This window comes from Harpia harpyja, chromosome 7 (assembly GCF_026419915.1).
Source record: "Harpia harpyja isolate bHarHar1 chromosome 7, bHarHar1 primary haplotype, whole genome shotgun sequence".
Classification (NCBI taxonomy): domain Eukaryota; kingdom Metazoa; phylum Chordata; class Aves; order Accipitriformes; family Accipitridae; genus Harpia; species Harpia harpyja.
Window position 1 is genome coordinate 18413378 of NC_068946.1, and position 20817 is coordinate 18434194.

Consider the following 20817-nt stretch of genomic DNA (forward strand, 5'->3'; position numbering starts at 1 on the left):
AAGCATAAGACAAGCTGCCAGTCTTAAGGTTTATAAGAACACCACCCACTCCCCCCCCACCCCAAAACATATCTATAGACAGACAGGCCAAGGATGTAAGCTACTTTTGCTTTCCTTCGCATTGACTTCCTAAATTCTGGCCACTTTTCAGAGCCAGGTTACTGAACTGGGTGGGCATCATCCCAGGGGTGGCCATGGCAGGGAGTGGAGGAGCCGTCCCGGCTCACAGCCAGTTGCAGCCAAGTCCCCTCACAGCTGCTCGCTTGCCCCCACCCGCCCCACCGGGAAGGGGGAGAAAATAGGAGGAACAGAAGACTCCTGGGTCAAAATAAGGATAGGGAAATCACTTGCCAATTGCTGTCACAGGCAAAACAGACTCAACTTGGGGAATTTAACTTAATTTACTGCCAATTAACATAAATATTTAATAGCTGATTCAGTGTTAGGAAACAACAACAAAAACCCACATTAAAACATTTGTGGAAAACCCCCACCTTTCCTCCCCCTTTACCCCGGCCCAACTCCAGTCAGCTCTCCTCCCAGCTGGTTGCTGCCTGCGGCAGTGTGGGCTGGCTGGAGCCAGCTGTGTCTGGTTTGGGCAGCCCCAGCCTCTTACCCCAGGGGCCTCCCCTGCAGCACCCCTGCTACCACAGCCCTGCCATTCACACCCAGCCCACCCAATATTTGCTGTTCTAGGAGCGTCCTAAAGCCAGGCGGTATCTGCCCAGCGGCAGGGCTAAGGACCACGTTGCTGGGTGCAGAAGGACTCGGCCAGGATTGAGGTTCTGCTGTGGCAGGTGAAGCGCAGGGCAGAGCCCGGCCTCGCAGCAGTCAGGAGAGGCGATACAGTGCACAGAAGATGGGAGCTGTATGAATTTTGGTGGTGGCAGTGATTTTCTTTCAAGCATTTTTTTAAAGAGGCTTTTAATTTTATCTTTGGGAGAAGAGTAGGTCAACAGGATGTAAAAAGAAAGAACAAAGGAAGTAGAGAAGAAAAGGGTGAAGGAAGAACTGTAGAAACTCAGGACAAAATAGCAGGCAGAGTAATGTTGAAAGGAAGAAAGCACTGTAACACAGGTAATGTGTGGCAGCTTTTGATGACTTTGTGGTTCACTGATGCCAGCTTGGTCAAAAAAAAAAAAATCTAACAGTGAACCAAATAGTCCAATGAAACTTTTTTGTTTAAATATCATCATCCTTTTGCAGTACTTGAGTCCTGAGTGTGATGCTCTTAGGCAGCTGAATATAGATGAGGGAAACATGGAGATGACTCTGGTTTGAATTCTCAATTGTGAGAGATTAAATACCTGGGTTATGGGCAAAATGTATCTTTGATTAAAACAACTCTTAATGTTGATAGTACACTGGATTAAATTAGGTTTCAATCTGATGCTATCCCTTTAAATGGATCCTGAAGGAGGAAGGAGCTTTGAGTGTGTGATTATAAAGTCAAGATTTTCAGTGATACTAGAAAATTTCAAAGCAGTGTCCTAAGACTCTTCAGAAAGGAGTGAGAACTTGATTTTTTTTTTTTCCCTCTATCACTTATTCTTGAGACCTTGCCATCACTCATATTAAATCAAAAATCAAAGCAATAACTCCCTCCTTCTGAAAGGAATCTGCAGCTAAGGCTGAAAATGTTTGTAAGCTGGTCAGTGGTAAGGTCTGTTTACCCTCATGTTCAAATAATGCTGAAATGATTGCTTTTTTAGACTGTATGTTTAAAACTTCAAACATTTTTGCTAGTTGCACCAAAATAGTAAGAAACAAATCACTTTTGACAGACTATTCTGAAATAATGATGCGTGTCACAAACTGTAAAACATTTGTCAGAATAATACAATATTTTTACAAAGAGGTGTGCACACTGTTAAACCACTTACTGCAAGGGGGGATGGCCAGTCCGAAACCCACTGTTACTTCACACTGTTACAGCTTTCAATGGAAACATTTCTGATTGCTGAGGTCCTGAACTCTTGGCCACTTACCCATAAAAGTGAACTGAAAATGGGCTAGATTTTGATTTCTCATCACCAGAATCTATGTTTTCAGGCCAGGTTCACAGAAGGGCTGGTGGGAGTTATCCCCTGACTGGATGTTTGATGGAAGATCTTCACTTAGCTTGTGCACTAGAGGTCTGTTCCTTCAGGCTTGAGATTCCTCCTCAGCTGTCTAACATGGGCTCTGATGAATTGGGAGATTTAATTGGTACGAAGTCAGCAGGGAGAAGTAAGAAGCATATGATGTGGGGGTTCTACAAAATGTATCTTGTACACTTTCAAACATTTGAGCATGTGCGTAACTCTAAGCACTTGAGCCCTGTTGGAGTCAGCATGGTTGCCCATGCCCTCAGTATTTGTAGGACAGGGATCACAGTACCACTTCTTTTAATAATTTATTTGTTTTGTGTTGCTCCAAAATATATATTGAGCCAGATTTGCTGTTATAAGCACATTAAGGTATCTATTCGTGCGTGAATAGGACCTACTGCTTCTCTAAGGTGGGCACGGAATATTTGACCCAGCAGTCTGTAAGCGTCACCTTCAAGAGGGAGAACTTTCAAATCCCTGAATTGTGCTAGTTTCAAGTAAGTGTTTGGAGGAGTGTGGGGCATCTCTCTTATGCATTTGAATCACATGGGGCAATTGCATGCATTTGAATTCAGTGTCAACAATGCAGGCCATGCCTCTGCAGCATTGAGTCAGTAAGACTACATACCCTCTCTGCTGTGTGCAAGTGCTGTGACGAGCAAAGGAGTCTCAGAGGGTATGCCTGCTCTGAGAAATGCAGCACATTGAAAGACACATACCACCTCCAGAAAAGGCTGTGCACCTGTGTAGCAGTGCCTCAGCCGGAGACCAGCTCTGCTCCTGGGCAGTGGAGAGCACATTACTCTAGTGTTGTACCATGCCTTGCTCATCACCAAGCTGCAGCCTGGATGCAAGGTGGGACACTGACCTGGAGCCAGCTTCTCCCGATGACACTAGCTTGGTCAGAGCCAAGTGAGCGGTACTTGCCTGATGCACTTTCCATCACATCTGTGCAAGATAGACCACAGTGTGTGGTCCCTGCTGTGGATATTTTACTTTATTTTATTTTACTTTTCATTCTTAGTTTTTACCCTAGAAAGTTTTGGGTGTAGTGGCATACCTGGCAGCTGGATTTCCAGAACTTTCTGAAGGAATAAGTTAATATCACCATTTAATGGTGCAGCACACTTGTACTCCAGTCTAAGTATGCAGTGACTCTACTTACTACCCAACGGACCTCTGGTCAAGCTCCTCATTGGAAACTGAACTCAAAAAAGCTCAAATCTCTTATGTCCAAAAGAGTTAAAGTCCAAAACCACCCATTCAAAGCCTGTAGTCTCTTTAGTCGTAAGAGTTTGTCCTGGCTCTGAGGAACCACATGTTAACAAGACTCATACTGTTATCTGCTCTGTTTGGTCACATTATAGCTTCCTTAACATGGCTTCCTAAAGCAAAACAGGCACAGGGAGAGTTTCAAGAAGATGGTGGTTAGTGCAAAACTCTAGCTAACAGCCCATTAGACTTCTTAATAACAGGGCCTTGATTTAGACCTCTAGTTGTTTCTTGCTGTGCAAGCCAAACTCAGTGTTTCTACAAAGAAAAAGTGATTGTTCTTGTGAATGTGCATATAGGATTTGGACCTGAATGTGCACTGTTGTACTTCTGTGCAACAACCACTGATGAACCTTTACCTACTCTAAGTATTCATCTTGCTTTATGCTTGGAGTATGGATGTGGACGTCTAGAAAGATTTTTTAAAAAAATAGCTTTCTTCATTTGCTCTTGAGTCCTGCTTCTCCAGTGAGAAGTTGAGAGAATTTGTTGCATGTAACCTAGGTGTTGTCACTGTCTCTCAGGAGGATGCAGTGACAGAAACCTGTTTCATCACAGGACATGGGGTATGCTACCATAGTCACATGAGCCAAGTTAAAGCATGTAGCTCACTCCTGCAGTAGTAACCTCAGGGTCGAATGTGCCCTTGCAGCATTCAAGTGTTGTTCGCTGTATTACACAGCAGCAAAATTGGTTATAGAAGCTGTTGCCCAGTCCCAAATAAAACTTTTGCCTGAACGTGCCCTGTTAAATGTGTCTGCTCCTAATGACTGTGAAAGAGTTCCTGGAAAACCAGCTGTGGCAGTTTATGCTGTTACTGTCCTCCCTCTGTTTGCTACTGTCCCGCTGTGGGACTCTGATATCCTTTGTTGGTCCTTATAGCTGCATCTCTCATTCATTTTCAGAAATGGCTGAGACGTTTCAACAGAAGCTTTCTGGAGAGTATCTGCCCAAGTGGTGAAAAATTGCAGCCCAAGGGTTGAAAGTATAGCAGTGCTGTAAAGCAATTGAAAAATGGCATCTTGCATAGGAAGTACAGGGAAAATATAACATGGGTATCATTGTCATACGATAAATGTGGGCAAGTATGTTGTTGAGTACATAGGTTGTGCTGTCTCTCAGCTTAAGTAATAGTACAGACTGCACAGGCTAAGTCGGCTATAACCTAGAAAATTTGTAGGACCTAGCAGACAAACAAAAGGCATTGAAAATATGTTGGACTGTATTTGGATCTGCCCTGAAGCGGGTCAGACATGCATTCCAGACAGGTGTTTGGCCTAGCCATTAGAAGCAGTTGTAAAATTAATGTAAAAAGCAGTGTATTCGCTGTAGTATCTCTCCTGTTACTACAGCACAGCTTGTGCTTTCAGAAAAATGCACAGCACAGTATGAAGTCAGCTTTTAAGTACATTTATTTACTCAACAACGATTAGGAAAAACAGGTGGATTGTTCTTTTCTGGCTTCTTTTGTTTTATTTTGTTTGAGGACATTTTATGGCGAGAACAGTTAGAAGCAGAAGCTTGGGAAACCAAGTATTTTTCAGACTTTGTCCCTGCTTACTGAACTCTTTATCAGGTGTATATGTTCATCTGGCTTAACTGGAGCAGTAAAATTTACCCTGGGCTTGCTGAATAGGGGCAGCAGATCTGTGATACTTCTCTGGAACAGGGAGCACATTTCTCCTGCACTGGCTCTGAGGCACAGCACGTGTATGTGGAGGGCTGGAAGGGGACATTGGCTACCTATGGGAGAGTTTCTCCTGGTGCTCTGTGTGGTATGGCCATTGGCACTCAGGAAGCTCGTGTGTTAAAGAGCAAGCCTTCAGAAGGATTATCTTTTCCTCTCTGCCAGATACTTACATCTGCTATAAGGAGATAATCAATATTGCTTCAAATGCTAATTCTCTTGTTAGGTGAAGTCTTCAGCAGCAAGAAGTTGAGGTTATCAAGCACTGCATTAGAAGGTGCTGGGATCCACCACGTGGTACAGGACTCTTAATGACACAACCTGTTAATGTGTTTTAGAGCCTCCATGAGCAGCAGAGAGAAGGTCTCTTGACCGATTCTGATGTTCAGATTTCCTTTAGAGCATGGGTTTGGACTCAGCAGGGTGATGGCTTGCTGCCAGTTCTGCCCTCTTCCAGGACCCCAGCGGTCTCAGGAGTTGCCTGTGTGCAGTCTCTAGCCTCTCAGGAACACTCTGGCCAGGAATGCTTGACCACATACTGAACTGGTATACTAATTAACGAGGACATGTGCTGGAAGAGAGTTGTGTCCTGGACCACTCTAGGTGGAGAATAAATTTTCAAATGGACATAAGTATGGCATTATTTTACTGCTAGTGGCACATGCACCTTGCTGAGTCTACTGGTTTACAAACTAAATGGTCAGAGAAACAAAACCGGTATCAAAGGATGCTCTTCAGGGACCATCACGCTGGCTAATATTTATCTTCAGTTGCAATTGTTAGCAATAACACATCAAAGTAGGAAAGGGAAAAGTTAAATGCCATCTTATAAGATGTGCTGTAGGTGTTACTCAGAGCACCCTTTCTTCTCACAGTCCTGAGAATTGTTTTTTCTTCCTCATCCTGGAAGGCTGAAATGCAAATCCTGCTTTAGCTGGATTTTGAGTTACTTTTCAGAAACAGCAGTCAAATTAAAGGCATTTCAAACATGACTGTAGAGTATGGATAGATCAGGAAATAGTTTTAGGTGGGATTTTCAAAGCCATCTAAGGAATGAAGGTGACTTAAGTGACCTGTGAGAAGTGAATGGCTAGTTCCCTTCATCATCTGTGTTGACAAAGTGCTTTTAGGCTGGATGTAACTATGCATTGTATTGTTACAGTGATGGTCAGCTCTCACGACTTAAATAAGCTCTACCTGTCTGAGCCTGTGTTGGCAGTCTAACGGCAGGTGCTCTGAGGGCTTCTTCTGGCCTCTCGCTGTGTGTTAGCAATTGCACCTTCTCACACCCCTGTTGACATAGCTGTGCTGACAGAAACCAGCCATAGGTCTGGTGATGGATCACTGGGACCTACAAACTCACCCTTCTTTGGTATGCTATTGTGTTACTAAATGCAGATGACAGACAGATCAGTGTAAAGCATTAAAAATAACATTTATGTCATTGTTTAATATAATTGTTTAATATAGGGTTGTGTATATAAATCACAGGAGTTGAGCTTAATGTGGCAATAATTCAGCCGCATTCAAAAGGGGCAGAAGAGAGGAATGATCAGTGTGATGTGATTGCTTTATACAAAATAGCATATCTGAGAAGTATAATACCAAGTTGAACATGGAAGGCTCAATTAAAGTCACTTGCTATTCTCTCTGTGATGAGGCTGGGGGACACAACAATGGCCCTGCCAAACTACCTGATTAGCTTGGATTAGCAGGGATTAGCTGCCTTCTGCATCAAGGTCTTTCTTTACCAGCCTGTATTAACGCTGTAAGCGCTGCTGTGAATAGACTATACATACACAGCCTTGGTTTTAAGTAACTCATTTGAGATCTTGTAGTACCCTAGCCTCAGCTGGTCAGGGCTCACTGTAGACTGCAAAATACATCTCTAAGAGGTAAGAGCAAGCTGAGGTCCACAACTGCTACCTATGTCTAAACTGGCTGGCTTATAGCTGTCCTGCATATGGCTGCCACACACTGCTGTGATAATTAATACCTGAGCAGCAACAGCATAAAGAAACTCCAGGAAGAGATTTGGTTTGGCTGGGGAGTTACTCTTGTGATAAGACTTCCTGCTCCTGCAGATAGATGGAGGAGGGTGCCCGATGTCCAACAGGAACCTTTCAAAACTGTCACCACTCTTGTCATTTCTCATATGCTAGTGTGAGCACATGATGTTACAAAGACTCTGGCTCCTGGGGGAAAGATAAAGTACCATATCTTAATAATTTCTCTCCCTTCATCCCCTTTTTTATTTCAACTTTCAAAGGATTTTTTTTCAGGAGAGAAAGATAAAGTGATCTGAGGCTCAGTTCCCACTTCTGCTCTAGACTTCCTATGTGACTATGGATAGTAGGTTGTGCTTTTCTGTACCTCAGTTTCCTCTCCATTAAATTAGAATAGGCCCAATTTTAGAATCATTCATGTAATTGTGCCAATGGAGTATAGAGACAAGATCTGCAGACATAAGGCTACCAAAAGATATGGGAAATTGCAGAGGCTGGTTTTGAAAGATGCCAGTGTCAGACAGCCAAGTCTGTGAGTTTAGGTGCCTTACCTGATTAAATGTTTTAGAAAATTTAATTGGGAACCAGGCTGCAGAGTGCCTAAGTGCTATGGAGATTGTAGCTCTAGGGTCTTTTGTGTCCAAACAGATTTTAAAATGGAGACTCAGATTCCTTATTTGCTGAACAGATTTTTAAAATGCTACTAAGTCATAATGTTTCTGTTGTTGTTGTTTGTCTGTTTTGTCTAATTAGGCTCTAGCAGAACAATTGCAATCTCTCTTACTTTGTGTTTGTGCTGTGCTGGGTAGACATAACCCTGAATTTAGTTCTCCTGTAGATGCTAGTTCAATAAAAATAACAATACTTTTACTAATGAGAATAACTATGTGAAGCCAGGATTCATGCTAAATTAGTATCCATTAGCGACTTAGATCTATAATGAAGGTTTCCCTGCTCTCTGTTGTGTGTCTCAATTCATTACAGAGCAGTCCATAATATTTTAACAACATTTTTATTTTTTTCTGGAACCATTGCCCAAAACTATTGGAAGAATATGTGCTTTCCCATAACATCAGAATGAGACAAATGGCACTGCTTGCTTTTGTTATTGTACAGAAGTGTCTTTCGTTTGGACTCAGATAGACTTGTAAATGGTAAATAGCTGGAGACTAATGGAGCACATGCTTCAAAGCTTTCCATACGGTCCCTTGGTGAGCAAAAAGAGTATATTGTCTATGTTCTAATCAGTCCTCATTATAAAGAAAAGTACTCCTGCTCCAAATTCCTGGAGAAACTCTTACCTTTACTCAGAGAGGGAGAGGGCAACAAGTACTATCCCCTTGTGCATCTGCAGGAGAAAAATTAATGGGGTAAAAAGAAAAAAATGAGGCAGAGTGATTTTGTGCTCTGAAACTGGATAATGCACCTGTCAACAGGTATTTATTCTGGTGGCCTTCAGTGACATTTTCTAGTGACAGCAGAAAAGAGACTAAAATTTATCAAGAAGACCCCATACGTACCAGTTGAGTGAGCAAGAACTATATTAATTTGAATGTGAGCAAAACTACTTAAGATCCCTTTTCTAATTTGTTACATCAGAATCTTCCTCAGAGGTCCTATGCCAGTCATCCCATCAAATAGCCCCTATTTATTCATTATTTATTTTATTTTTTCACATACATTTAGGAAGAAAAAGGAAGGCAATACTCCCCCCCAATGGAGGCCATCTGCTCTTTTCTTATTGGGGGGAAAAACCCCCTACAATTACTGTCTTGTTCATCTTTTCATTTTAACAAAAAAAGAGAGGGAAAGAAAGAGAACTATTATGCAAATACTCTGCAATTTGGTTTCAAATATTCTTTGTACTATGATGAGCAATTTCCTTTAATACAAACTCAGCCTACTTGCCAGGACTTTTTTTTGCGTTAATATAGGGAAGGGAAAAAAAAGACAACAAAACTTTTATGAGTTGGGGGGTATGTTATGTTCCTCTGGTGCCAACTTTTTCTCATCCTTTTTTTCTTTCTTTGGCACTATTACTGTTGTTATTCTTTAAGTTGTCAGAAAGATGTCATATAGGTTTTCTGAGAAAGAAAGAGAACTAAAATAGCTTTACAAAGCTGCAGTTTCATCTCACTTTTCATTGTTCCATTGCCGTGATGAAGTGGTCTTGAAATGGAGGACTGGGCTTAGTGAATGAGAGAGAAAAGCTTTCTCCCTGCCTTTTTTGAATGTCAGTTGCTTGTGATGGCTTGTGATGGCATTACCTCTAAGAACAGATATGTAAGTTTTTTATAAGGAGTTCCTGTGCTACTTGTCAGTGGTACGAACTTCAGGGCCAAATAGTGTAGCCATGATTAAGTCCTTCTGGTCCTTGACATTGGACAACCTAGCTAGCTAGCTGAAAACCTCTGAAAACTTAAGATATGGAAAAGATAAAGTATAGAAGAAAGAAAGGAATATTATCTCTTGTTCATTGTGTGAGAAGCTGAAGGATGGAAAAAACGAAGTAACTGACCCAAGATCTATTATTGGTAGAGGACTTTGGAAGAATCAGGAGCTGAGCTAAAAGGTTCAGATTTAGAAAGCTGCTGCTTTCTGTAGTGGTCTACTTGTGGCAACATCAGGAAACAGGCAGGACTGCTGCTGCAGCTGGGCTACTACTGTACCGCCACAACTTCTAGTTTAGGCTATAGCTGTACAACAGTCATAGAGACAGTAGCATGGTCATATCCTAACAGCTTAACAAATCTGCCGACTTTCAGTAGGACTTGTTGGCCAAGGTTGGATGGGGCTTTGAGCAACCTGGTCTAGTGGAAGGTATCCTTGCCCGTGGCAGGGGGCTTGGAACTAGATGATCTTTAAGGTCCTTTCCAACCCAAACCATTCTATGATTCTATGACTTACGAATATCAGACACATTTGAAAGGCCCACATTAAACCTCCTGAATCTTAACCCTTTGCAGGTTGAACTTTGGGAAAGCTTCGATTGACATATAAATGTTACATGCTCAAGCCTGTAAAATACTAAGCATTAAATCTCTGATCCAGTAAAGCATTTTAGCACAGCTTAATCAAATGTCTTGCCAAATGAGGCCTAACTGGCCATCTCACCATATACACAGGTGGCATAGTTTGCTTGCATACAAAAAAAAGCTGATGCCCAATGGATTGACCACAAATTGGAAAAATATATTCAAGAAACAAAATTAAGGGAAGTAGAACAAGACAAATGAGACCTTTAAGCAAAGTCAAGTGTGTCACACTTACATCTTTGCTTCTGTGGCTGTAATGGGACAGGGAATATAGGGCAGTGCAGAATTTCTGATCTGAGCCTTCACTGGATCTGTTCAGATAGTCTGACCCATTGCTTGGTGCTCATTACATCAAGCATACGTTACATCAGACTGGATTTTGCCTAGGTATGCCTAGCACTGGATGGACAACACAGGAATTCATAGAATCATAGAATCATAGAATCATTTCGGTTGGAAAAGACCTTCAAGATCATCAAGTCCAACCATTAACCATGCCCCCTAAACCATGCCCTGGAGTACCCTATCCACTCGCTTTTTGAATACCTCCAGGGATGGTGACTCAACCACTTCCCTGGGCAGCCCATTCCAATGTTTGACAACCCTCTCAGTAAAGAAATTTTTCCTAATATCTAACCTAAATCTCCCTTGCCTCAACTTGAGGCCATTTCCTCTTGTCCTATCTCCAGACACCTGACAGAAGAGACCAACAGCCACCTCACTACAACCCCCTTTCAGGTAGTTGTAGAGAGCGATAAGGTCTCCCCTCAGCCTCCTCTTTTCTAGACTGAACAATCCCAGTTCCCTCAGCCGCTCCTCATAAGACTTGTGCTCAAGGCCCCTCACCAACTTGGTTGCCCTTCTCTGGACATGCTCAAGCAGCTTAATGTCTTTCCTGTAGTGAGGGGCCCAAAACTGAACACAGTACTCGAGGTGCGGCCTCACCAGTGCCGAGTACAGGGGAACAACCACCTCCCTGTTCCTGCTGGCCACACTGTTCCTGATACAGGCCAGGATGCGATTGGCCTTCTTGGCCACCTGGGCACACTGCTGGCTCATATTCAGCCGGCTGTCAACCAGCACCCCCAGGTCTTTCTCTGCCGGGCAGCTTTCCAGCCACTCTTCCCCAAGCCTGTAGCGCTGCATGGGGTTGCCGTGACCGAAGTGCAGGACCCGGCACTTGGCCGTGTTAAACTTCATATGATTGGCCTCAGCCCATCGATCCAGCCTGTCCAGATCTCTTTGTAGAGCCTCCCTACCCTCAAGCAGATCGACCCTGCCTCCCAACTTGGTGTCGTCTGCAAACTTGCTGAGGGTGCACTCAATCCCCTCATCCAAATCATCAATAAAGATATTAAACAGAACAGGGCCCAACACCGAGCCCTGGGGAACACCACTCGTGACCCGCCGCCAGCTGGATTTCACCCCATTCACCATGACCCTCTGGGCTCGGCCATCCAGCCAGTTTTTCACCCAGTGAATACTGCACTTATCCAGGCCACAAGATGCCAGCTTCTCAAGGAGTATGCCATGAGAGACAGTATCAAAGGCCTTGCTGAAGTCTAGGAAAATAACATCGACAGCCTTTCCCTCATCCACTAGGCGGGTCACCCGGTCATAGAAGGAGATCAGGTTGGTCAAGCAGGACCTGCCTTTCGTAAACCCATGCTGACTGGGCCTGATCCCCCTCTTATCCTGGAGCTGCCGTGTGAGTGCTCTCAAGACAAACCGTTCCATAATCTTTCCCGGTACCGAGGTCAGGCTGACAGGCCTGTAGTTCCCCGGATCCTCCCTCTGACCCTTCTTATAAATGGGAGTCACATTGGCAAGCCTCCAGTCCTCTGGGACCTCCCCTGTTGACCAGGAACGCTGATAGATGATGGAGAGTGGCTTGGCAAGGACCTCAGCCAGTTCCCTCAGTACTCTTGGATGGATCCCATCAGGTCCCATAGATTTGTGAGTGTCCAGATGGCGTAACAGGTCCCTAACTAATTCCTCCTGGATTAAGGGGGGTATGTTATGCTCTTCATCCTTACCTTCCAGCTCATGAGGTGGAGTACCCTGAGGATGACTGGACTCACTATTAAAGACTGAGGCAAAGAAGGCATTAAGTACCTCGGCCTTTTCCTCATCACTGGTTGCTACGTTCCCTTCTGTATCCATTAAAGGATAGATATTCTCCTTGGGATTCTTTTTACTGTTAACATATTTGTAAAAACATTTTTTGTTGTCCCTTACACTAGTGGCCAGATTTAGTTCCAGCTGAGCTTTCGCCTTTCTAATTTTCTCTCTGTATGATCTAACAAGATCCCTGTACTCCTCCCAAGTTGCCCGCCCTTTCCTCCAGAGATGATAAACTCTCCTTTTTTTCTTAAGTCCTAGCAAAAGCTCCCCATTCAGCCAGGCCGGTCGTTTTCTTCGGCGGTTCGACTTGCGGCACATGGGAATAGCCTGGTCCTGAGCCATTAAGATTTCCTTTTTAAAGAATGTCCATCCCTCCTGGACCCCTTTGCCCTTCAGGACCATCTCCCAAGGGACTCTCTCAACCAGTGCCTCGAAGAGGCCAAAGTTAGCCCTCCGGAAGTCCATAGTGGTGGTTTTGCTGACCACCTTCTTTGCCTCACCAAGAATTGAAAATTCTACCATTTCATGGTCACTAAGCCCAAGACGGCCTCCAACCATCACACCTCCCACCAGTCCTTCCCTGTTCGTAAACAACAGGTCTAGCAAGGCTCCTCCCCTGGTTGGCTCACCCACCAGCTGTGTCAAGAAGTTATCTTCCACACACTCCAGGAACCTCCTAGATTGTTTACTCACTGCTGTGTTGTATTTCCAGCAGATGTCTGGAAAGTTAAAGTCCCCCACAAGGACAAGGGCACATGATTCTGACACTACTGCCAGCCGCTTGTAGAATGATTCATCCGTCTCTTCAACCTGGTCAGGCGGTCTATAACAGACTCCCAGCACAATATCTGTCTTATTGGCTTTCCCTCTCATCCTCACCCATAAGCACTCCACCTTGTCATCAGAATCGTGTAGCTCTGAACAGTCAAAACATTCCCTAACATAGAGAGCCACCCCACCACCTCTTCTACCTTGCCTGTCCCTTCTGAAGAGCTTGTAGCCATCCATACTTAGGCTACACTGATCCCCTTTAGATGCTCTATGGGAAACAGGAAATCTACACATGGAGTCTTCAAGCACACTGGAGTAACTGGGTCACTTTTGTTGTTACAGGAAGCTCTTATCATGGCCAGCATGGACCACCCGCACCTGGTGAGACTCCTGGGTGTCTGCTTGAGCCCGACCATCCAACTAGTCACTCAGCTGATGCCTCATGGCTGCCTGTTGGATTATGTTCATGAACATAAGGACAATATTGGCTCCCAGCTTCTGCTAAACTGGTGTGTCCAAATAGCTAAGGTATGTAGTTCATGCTGTTCTTTTTTTGTCATTTTCATAACTAACTGAAAAACATGCCATGCAAAAAAAACAAAACAAAACAAAACAAAACAAAAATTGTTTGGGTTTTGTTTGTGGGGGTTTTTCAGGTGTGGGTGTGTGTTTTCAAGAAGGTTGGGTAGTTTTTGAAATACTCTCTTTTGGCTGCTTAGAATATTATAGATTAGTTATTAATATGTAAACCAAAGTGTTTTTCTTGACTGTCTTTCTAACTCAGTGTTAATGGGGGAGTCTTTCAGGGGGGTGGGGGGAGTGGGAGTGGGAGAAGAAGCCCCCTGTGTGACATCTGGGGCTGAGCACAGAATAATTTTTCAGCCTCTTCTACTATTCACTATTCATAGATACTGATTTAACCTGATTGTAGTTTTCAACCTTTCTGATCTGCATCGCCAGTTAAATTCTGATAAGCCATCAGTTGTCTGCCCCCACGCTGCCAAGAAGATAAGTATTCACTTCATGTCACTCCTTTGGGAACCACCACGGTTCTGCTGTGTTTAAGACCTATCACAACAGCTGAGGCTGGAGTGTAATATTGCTCGTCTCTGCAGAATGGGAAATCTCAAGGGCTGGATCCTGCTTTGCTTGCCGTGGTGTAATGCTCTCTGCCTTCCTGTGGGGTTTGAGGAGCAACAGCAAAGCTGTTATGGTTCAGACACTGACTGCACTTCAGCTGAGGTGGAACAGAGTATCAGTCATAAATGCAGCTCTAATGTAATCCTTGCACAGTGTTTCACATTTGGTTTTAGGTATGTTTAGGTATTCAGTGTTGTACTAAGAACAAGTTACTCATAATTGGTTGCAAAGAAGAACAAGATCTGGGAGTGTAGAGGGCCATAGTTTTTATTGATTTTAAAGGCTCATTTGTGCAAACAGAGTTGTGTACAATGATGTTACTACGAATGAGAATCTGGAACCCACTTTTTATTTAGAGTTATTTAGAAGTTATTTAAAGTTTTAGATTATTTTGGTGAAAATGTGTGTTACATACACGTGTGTCACAGACTGCTCTCTTTCTTATATTAAATCTGTAGCCTTAAGTGAATTTGCTGCAACGTCTATTACGAAATGTTAATTTAAGTTGTAATGTTAAACTTTTAGCACTGGAGAGAAACCTGAAGATTTGGAATTGTTTTGCTGGACCAAATAGCAGCCATCAAGTAAACATTCACTTCTCTTAAAAACTTAAATACAAAATATTTTCTTACAAAAGTAAGAAAACTGAGAAATTCAGCTAGCCCTGAGTTTTTGTTCAATGAGAGGAGGAATTCTGAGGTTCACCATTAATAGGGACTATTTTCTTTCGAGGGTCAGATCTGTTGTCAAACTTGCCCAAAGGTGACAGTAGATGAAATGAGCATAATGCTGAGTAGAGGAGTTGTTCCTTCAAAGGGGTGGGGGGAATCCCCAGCCCACATTCCAATGTTCCAGCATTTTGTAGATGTGTTAGTATCTGTGATTCTGCTGTGCTGTCGTGGTAAAGCAGCCAGAGTTGCACGGAATATTGGAACACACTAATGGGGATAGCCTGTTTCTAGAGATGTGCAAAGGTGTATTTAGGTCTGTTATCAGACCAAGGAAGGTGGGGGAGAAAATACATATTCCTGTTTGAGTCCTTTCTCTCAACACAACCTCCTCCCGATCTGTTCTCCACTCTCTTGATTGATAGTGGCTGTTATTATTTATTACAAAACATTTACACAGTGGCATACATGAAAAGATAATCCACCTTTATTTTCACTTTGTGCATGCATATGGCCATTGACTCATTGGACTAATAGCTGTACTTGCTTTGCTATGGACTTTATGTGGGCAGCTGATTTAGTGAAGCAAATAGCCTGATCCATAGTAGAGGCTTACAGAGCTGACAGATCCATGGGAGGGTCTGTGGAAGGCAGGTCATGGTTTTCCCATGGTGATTCTTATCAAAGTGAAACGGGTTCTAAACTGATTTCCATTGTAAATGGTTTCAGCATAATATGGGAATTGGATTTAGGTACACCCATTTGAAAATCACTGCCAGTTTTCTTGATCACCGGTTTTCTTGATCACTGTGTGATGCAGGAGGAGAAGATGAGTTATTATAGATATTTGAGCTCTGAGATGGAGGGTAACCAAGCAGTGCAAAGAAGTGAGATCATACACGTAATATTAACTGATGAAGTATCAGGAAGAGAAAGGGAATTTCTTTATAACAAAAGGTGGCATATTATTGAGGGGAAGTTTAGTGAAGTTTAGTTGGTTTCTTGAAGTTTAATTAATTTAATCTTCTTCTGCATCACAGTAATCTTGAGGTTAATTTTGCCTTGGCCTCACGTTACAGCATGAAGCTCATCCACTTGGCTACCCATGAAGGGGACAGCAGTAAGTGACTGTTTTCTCGAAAAAGTGCAGTACTTGGTGCATATGGCTGACCTGTTAACTCTGGGCCATTGCAGTTCCTCTGGATTGTTTTCTCCTTGGTTTCTTTATGTGTCTCTTTCCCTTCTCTTATTTTTACTGCAGTGGTTGGTACTGGGTATGGAGAGAATCAGTAGACATCTGATAGCGAGTTCTGCATTTTGCTGCTTTTGCATGCATATTGGTGGTATTTAGTAGGGGATGGCTTGTTATAGTTGAGGAGGTCACCACAGGTACTGACTAATTGCATACCATGCACCAGTATGGTGCAATCCTATTGCAGAAGTAGACTCCAAAGAATTAAAATGTACCTTTAACTCTTTATTTTCTTCTTGTCTTTGGAGACCTTGAATGACAGTTGTGTGTTGAAAATCTTCCCTGTCAGGTTGCATCTATGCATAAAGATAATATCATAATTATTACATAGGAGGCTATCAGTGAAGAGAAGAAAGAGGTAGGGACATACAAGGCTGTGCACACCACATAATATGTAAGAGTAGTGCAAATGCTGCACGGAATTTTCTGCATTGCATTGTGCTTTCTGATGGGATACAGGAATGCCTATTCCCTTGCTATCTCTCAGACTGTAATGTTGACTGGGGTTAGAGAACATACACAAGAAAATGTTTCAGAACTGGTAGGAAGAATAATCTTTGAGGTCACCAGACAAGGAGTCCCCTTTTCCCAAAAAGTGGAAAAACGTGCTAGTCCCCTGCTAGCAGCAGGGGAGTAGTAATACTTGTTTTCCACTCATCTGTCACATTTAACAGTGACTAGGAATCAGTCTGCAGCCTGCAAATAGGAAAGATTCAATTTGCCTACAAATAGACTGGTCTCCAGAGGAATGAGTGCAGAAGGTGGCTATTGCATGCAGCACAAGTTTCCATTCGCTGCGGGAAAGGTCTGTGTATCCCATGTACTTGTATCCACTGTGCTCATATTTCAGGCTCTGCCATATGGCTTGAGAATGTCTCTTCACATCTTACTTTTCTAGACTTTTGGGAATGATTGGTTGTGTCTTTCTGAAAGCTACCAAACCCGTGATTAGCAATGTAGTAAGAGGCAAAAATGATCAGTGACCTCCCAGTCCTATTCTCTGCTCCTTGAAGCAGCTCCTGGTATCTTCTGTTAGATACACCTTTCTACCCTCACCTTCCTTCTTTTTATGGTGAGAATTTTCCCCAACGAGAAGAGGACTGAAGGAATTGGAAATGCCTCAGTTCCGAAGTTCAGGCTGATTTTTATGAATCGGTTAAAATCGAGTTGCTGCTGCAATACAGTTCCTCCCTACTGCGCTTTTCTCCATCTGCCAATGTGCAGGCATTTATTTATCGAAGTCATTGCTTCAGAGTTCACTTGTTTTGCCAGGCTGTTCATTTCCGTATGTCTCTACTTCTGTACAACTAGATGCAAAAACTAGTTAGGCGCTATGCCTGGTTGCCAACCTGCATATGGCTCTGGAGATCATTTCTGAAGGTTGACAATAGGGCAGTTATTAAGTATTATCTACTGCCAATTGAAAAAAGCTTGGATGCTTTTTCTTTTTGCTTATACAGATTGTGTTGAATTTATTCTGACTGTTATGTCATTGTAGGGTAATTGTGTTCTCCTTCCTGAAGCTTTAGCTTCTTATTTTATGGATGAAAGTTATAAAAATAGAGTAGCCCCCAAGCGTTCTGCATAAAACATGGTTGTTAGACAGCAGCTGTGTCTAAGGGGGTTCTTCCCTTCTGCTTTGCAGATACACAAGACATCTCCTTGTGTCTCACTTCTATGTGTACTGTCTCGCTTAGGGACTGAATGTTTAACCTTTTAGCTCTGAGTTCAGCACAGCAATTTTATGTGGAGTTTGATGTCCAGTAAAGCAGTAGACTATGCTCATGTATCAAGATACTTCCTAGTGTGGGGGCAAGAGTGACAGCCTTGGTGGCCTTAGGGTATGGAAGGATGGAATAATGCTTCATGGATGTCCATAGTGTTGACTACTTGAGAAACAGATTGAGAATCAAATTTTGTAAGGTTAGCACAAGCCTGCAAGTGAATTCTCAGTAGGTGAATTACATCCTTGTCAGCCGGTGTATGACAGATACATGTAAATCAGGAAGATTTAACACACACACCCAGAAAGAAAAAGGTACTGTGTGCATTGATATTTCAATGTGTTTGATATAATTTCTCTCAGCAAGGGCTGCCCAAACACACTCACTGGCAACTTGGAGCTGTGGGGGTGAGGACATTCTTACAGAAATGCATTCAAGGAGAGAAGAAACATCTTGAGGTTTCTAGTCAGAAAGAGTTGGTTACACTCTGTCACTAGGTGAGGTTAACTATAAGGCACCTGTATTTGAGTCTGTATCCTCTCACTGGTACTCTAGTGGAAAAATTAGCCTGAGTCCTGTTGGACTTATTATTGTGGGCCTTTGTGCTGTGCTAGGCCCTCTCTCTGTCTCTCTCAAGGGCATAGAGAAATCCATTTCTGCTTCTGTAACATTGCATACAACACTCACTAAATTCAACGTTGAAGTTCAACACAGGCAGCCCCATCTACTGCTTTACTGTTTTTTCTGATACAATTACAGTTTCATTCTGCTGCTGTTGATTTGCGTTACATCCGCACCAGTTTGGCAGAGCAGTGTTTGAATGCAGACGAACTTTTCCTGCCCCAAAGAAGACAAGGCAGAGGAAGAGTGAGAAAGGAAGCAATCTTCCTAAAACAGAGCAGCTTGCCTACGATCACCTAGCCTGTGGAGGATAGCTCAGCTCTCCTGGGTCTTAGCCAATGCCCCATACTGTTCTGGCCTGTAACCCCCAGGGGCTGCCAGTCCTGTTTTTTGCATTCTGAACTATAATAATTCATTCGCAACTCCTCAGAATACTAACGAGGTAAAGCAGAAGTAGTGTGATACAGTGGAGTGTCATGGAAGGAAAATCAAGTACTTCAGGGGATTACTTTTTATACCTTTTCAATATAAAAGAATTCTCAAATTACCTTAACTAAAGCCCTGCACAGCCTCAGTTATCCAGGTATGCAGGAAAACAACGTTTGAGAACACTCTAGGAAAGAAAGAGACAGAGGAACTTGGGGATCGAATTTTAATGAAGCAGATGCATGTCTTCAAGTCTGTTGAGTATTATTCCAGCACACTTGCAGTCATTGCTCTCTCTAAGGATTCCCTGCCAGCAGTGCAGATACACAGCTGGGAGTCTCCAGGAGCCATCAAGCCAAAGGCGCTTGCAAAGCCTCCTTACTGCTTCTTTCTGCTGTCCTGTTCTCTTTCCCTTTTAGCTGGTTCACGTTACAGGGCTCAGTGCCCTTCTGTAGTTCTCTTGGCAAAAAGGAGGGCTTGTCTGCTGCCTGCTCCTGAAGCCTCCCTCCATGCCAGGCTTTTTAGAAAGGCGTATTTTATTACTGCCCAGGGCAGTGCTTCTCAACTGGATGTAAATTCACAGGCTATGTGAAATTCAAAGGATCTGTGTTGATTTATGCAACTGAGAAGCTGACCCAGAAGCTGGTACAGCAGCGCTCACCTCACTTCCTCAACTAAATGGGTTTTGGCCTGCACTCCTCATGAATAGAGTGAGGGAGGCTCTAAGCAGGGAGGACCAGAGGCAAGTGAGGTCCCCTTGGCTGCACTGTGAGGTGAGCAGCCTTTCTCCTCTATCAAGACTTTATGGATTAGGAATGACTTGTTAGAGACAGCTTTTATTATTCTGCTGCAGATGGGATGAGAGAGAAGCTGTGTGAAGTGGGAGGAATTGGGGGTGACTGGACAGGTTGGGAGGAGGTGGAGGATGGTGGCCATGGTTCAAGGTCTTTCTTTTTCATTAAAGAAGCCTACCCTACAGCTCAGTGACTATTCCATCATGGAGTGAACAGAGGAGCTTAATGACAGTCATCTATCAACTGTCCACATTTTAAGCTTCAAGATGTCTCTATTCCCAGAGCTCCTTGCCATGACAAGGCTAATTGTATAATTATAATGCTATACCAACCCCTCCTGATGTGCTCACACTGGCAAGGACCAGGGCTAAGGGCTGTGATAATTATCACTGCAAGCAAGTACATTAGCATAAATGTAGTTTACTAATGGGGCCACTCTATTAGGAAGTGCAGTGTATAGAAGAGTAGGATCTAAACCAAGGGCTATGAAATTAAAGCCATATTGAAACAAGGCCTTAATTGTGTGGAGGAGCAAAATCAAAATAGGTGGGGAAAGTATAATTTTACTCTCCTGAATACGTCTATGTAGTTTGCTTTTCTTATTCCTATTCATCATGACTATTTTTCTCACTCTGCTGGAAAGCTTGGATATCTGCAAATGGGAGATTGAAATAAAGGACCCTTTTTCTGGTTAGCTCTCACTGAAAGAGGGTAATGCCATCAAGTCTCAGAGGGGAATTACCCCACCTTGCCTATACCCAGGGACTTTTTTGGTACCCCTGCTGGGCAGCTAGCTGGCTTACAAAGGTTCATACGAACTTGAGAAGCCCTTGCAACAAAATTCAGGTGGATCTTGCAGAATTCTGCATCCCAGCTTTTAACTTTTAAGTGGTGAAAGGGGACAGATTTCTTTCTTGCTGTGGTTAACTGGACTGTCTTGCGCTTTTGCAAGACACTGAAGAAGTTTCTTTTGATCGTCTCAGATATTAAGATATTTTTTTTTCCATCCAAGGAAGGGCAGGAAATAAATGTTAGGACTTCAGTCATCATATCTGATCTGCCATGCTCAGATTAATGTGGGCACGTTGAGTGCAGCCATTGCTAGTGTGCTGAGACATAGGATCAGGGCCTGGCAACTCTTCCCTTGGCTGTTAGTTGCTGTGGCTGGAAATGATTCTCCAAATAAATCAGGGCATTGGATCCTATT

At 43.2% G+C, this 20817-nt stretch overlaps 1 protein-coding gene across 8 annotated transcripts in view; it reads left to right on the forward strand.

The window, feature by feature from the left end:
• ERBB4 (erb-b2 receptor tyrosine kinase 4) overlaps nt 1–20817 on the forward strand; it is a 666663-nt gene that overhangs the window by 546176 nt on the left and 99670 nt on the right. For all 8 annotated transcript variants that reach the window (XM_052792389.1, XM_052792388.1, XM_052792393.1 and 5 more), the window contains one exon: nt 13328–13513. In XM_052792389.1, coding sequence (XP_052648349.1) covers nt 13328–13513 — 186 coding nt within the window. The remainder of the gene's footprint in view (nt 1–13327; nt 13514–20817) is intronic.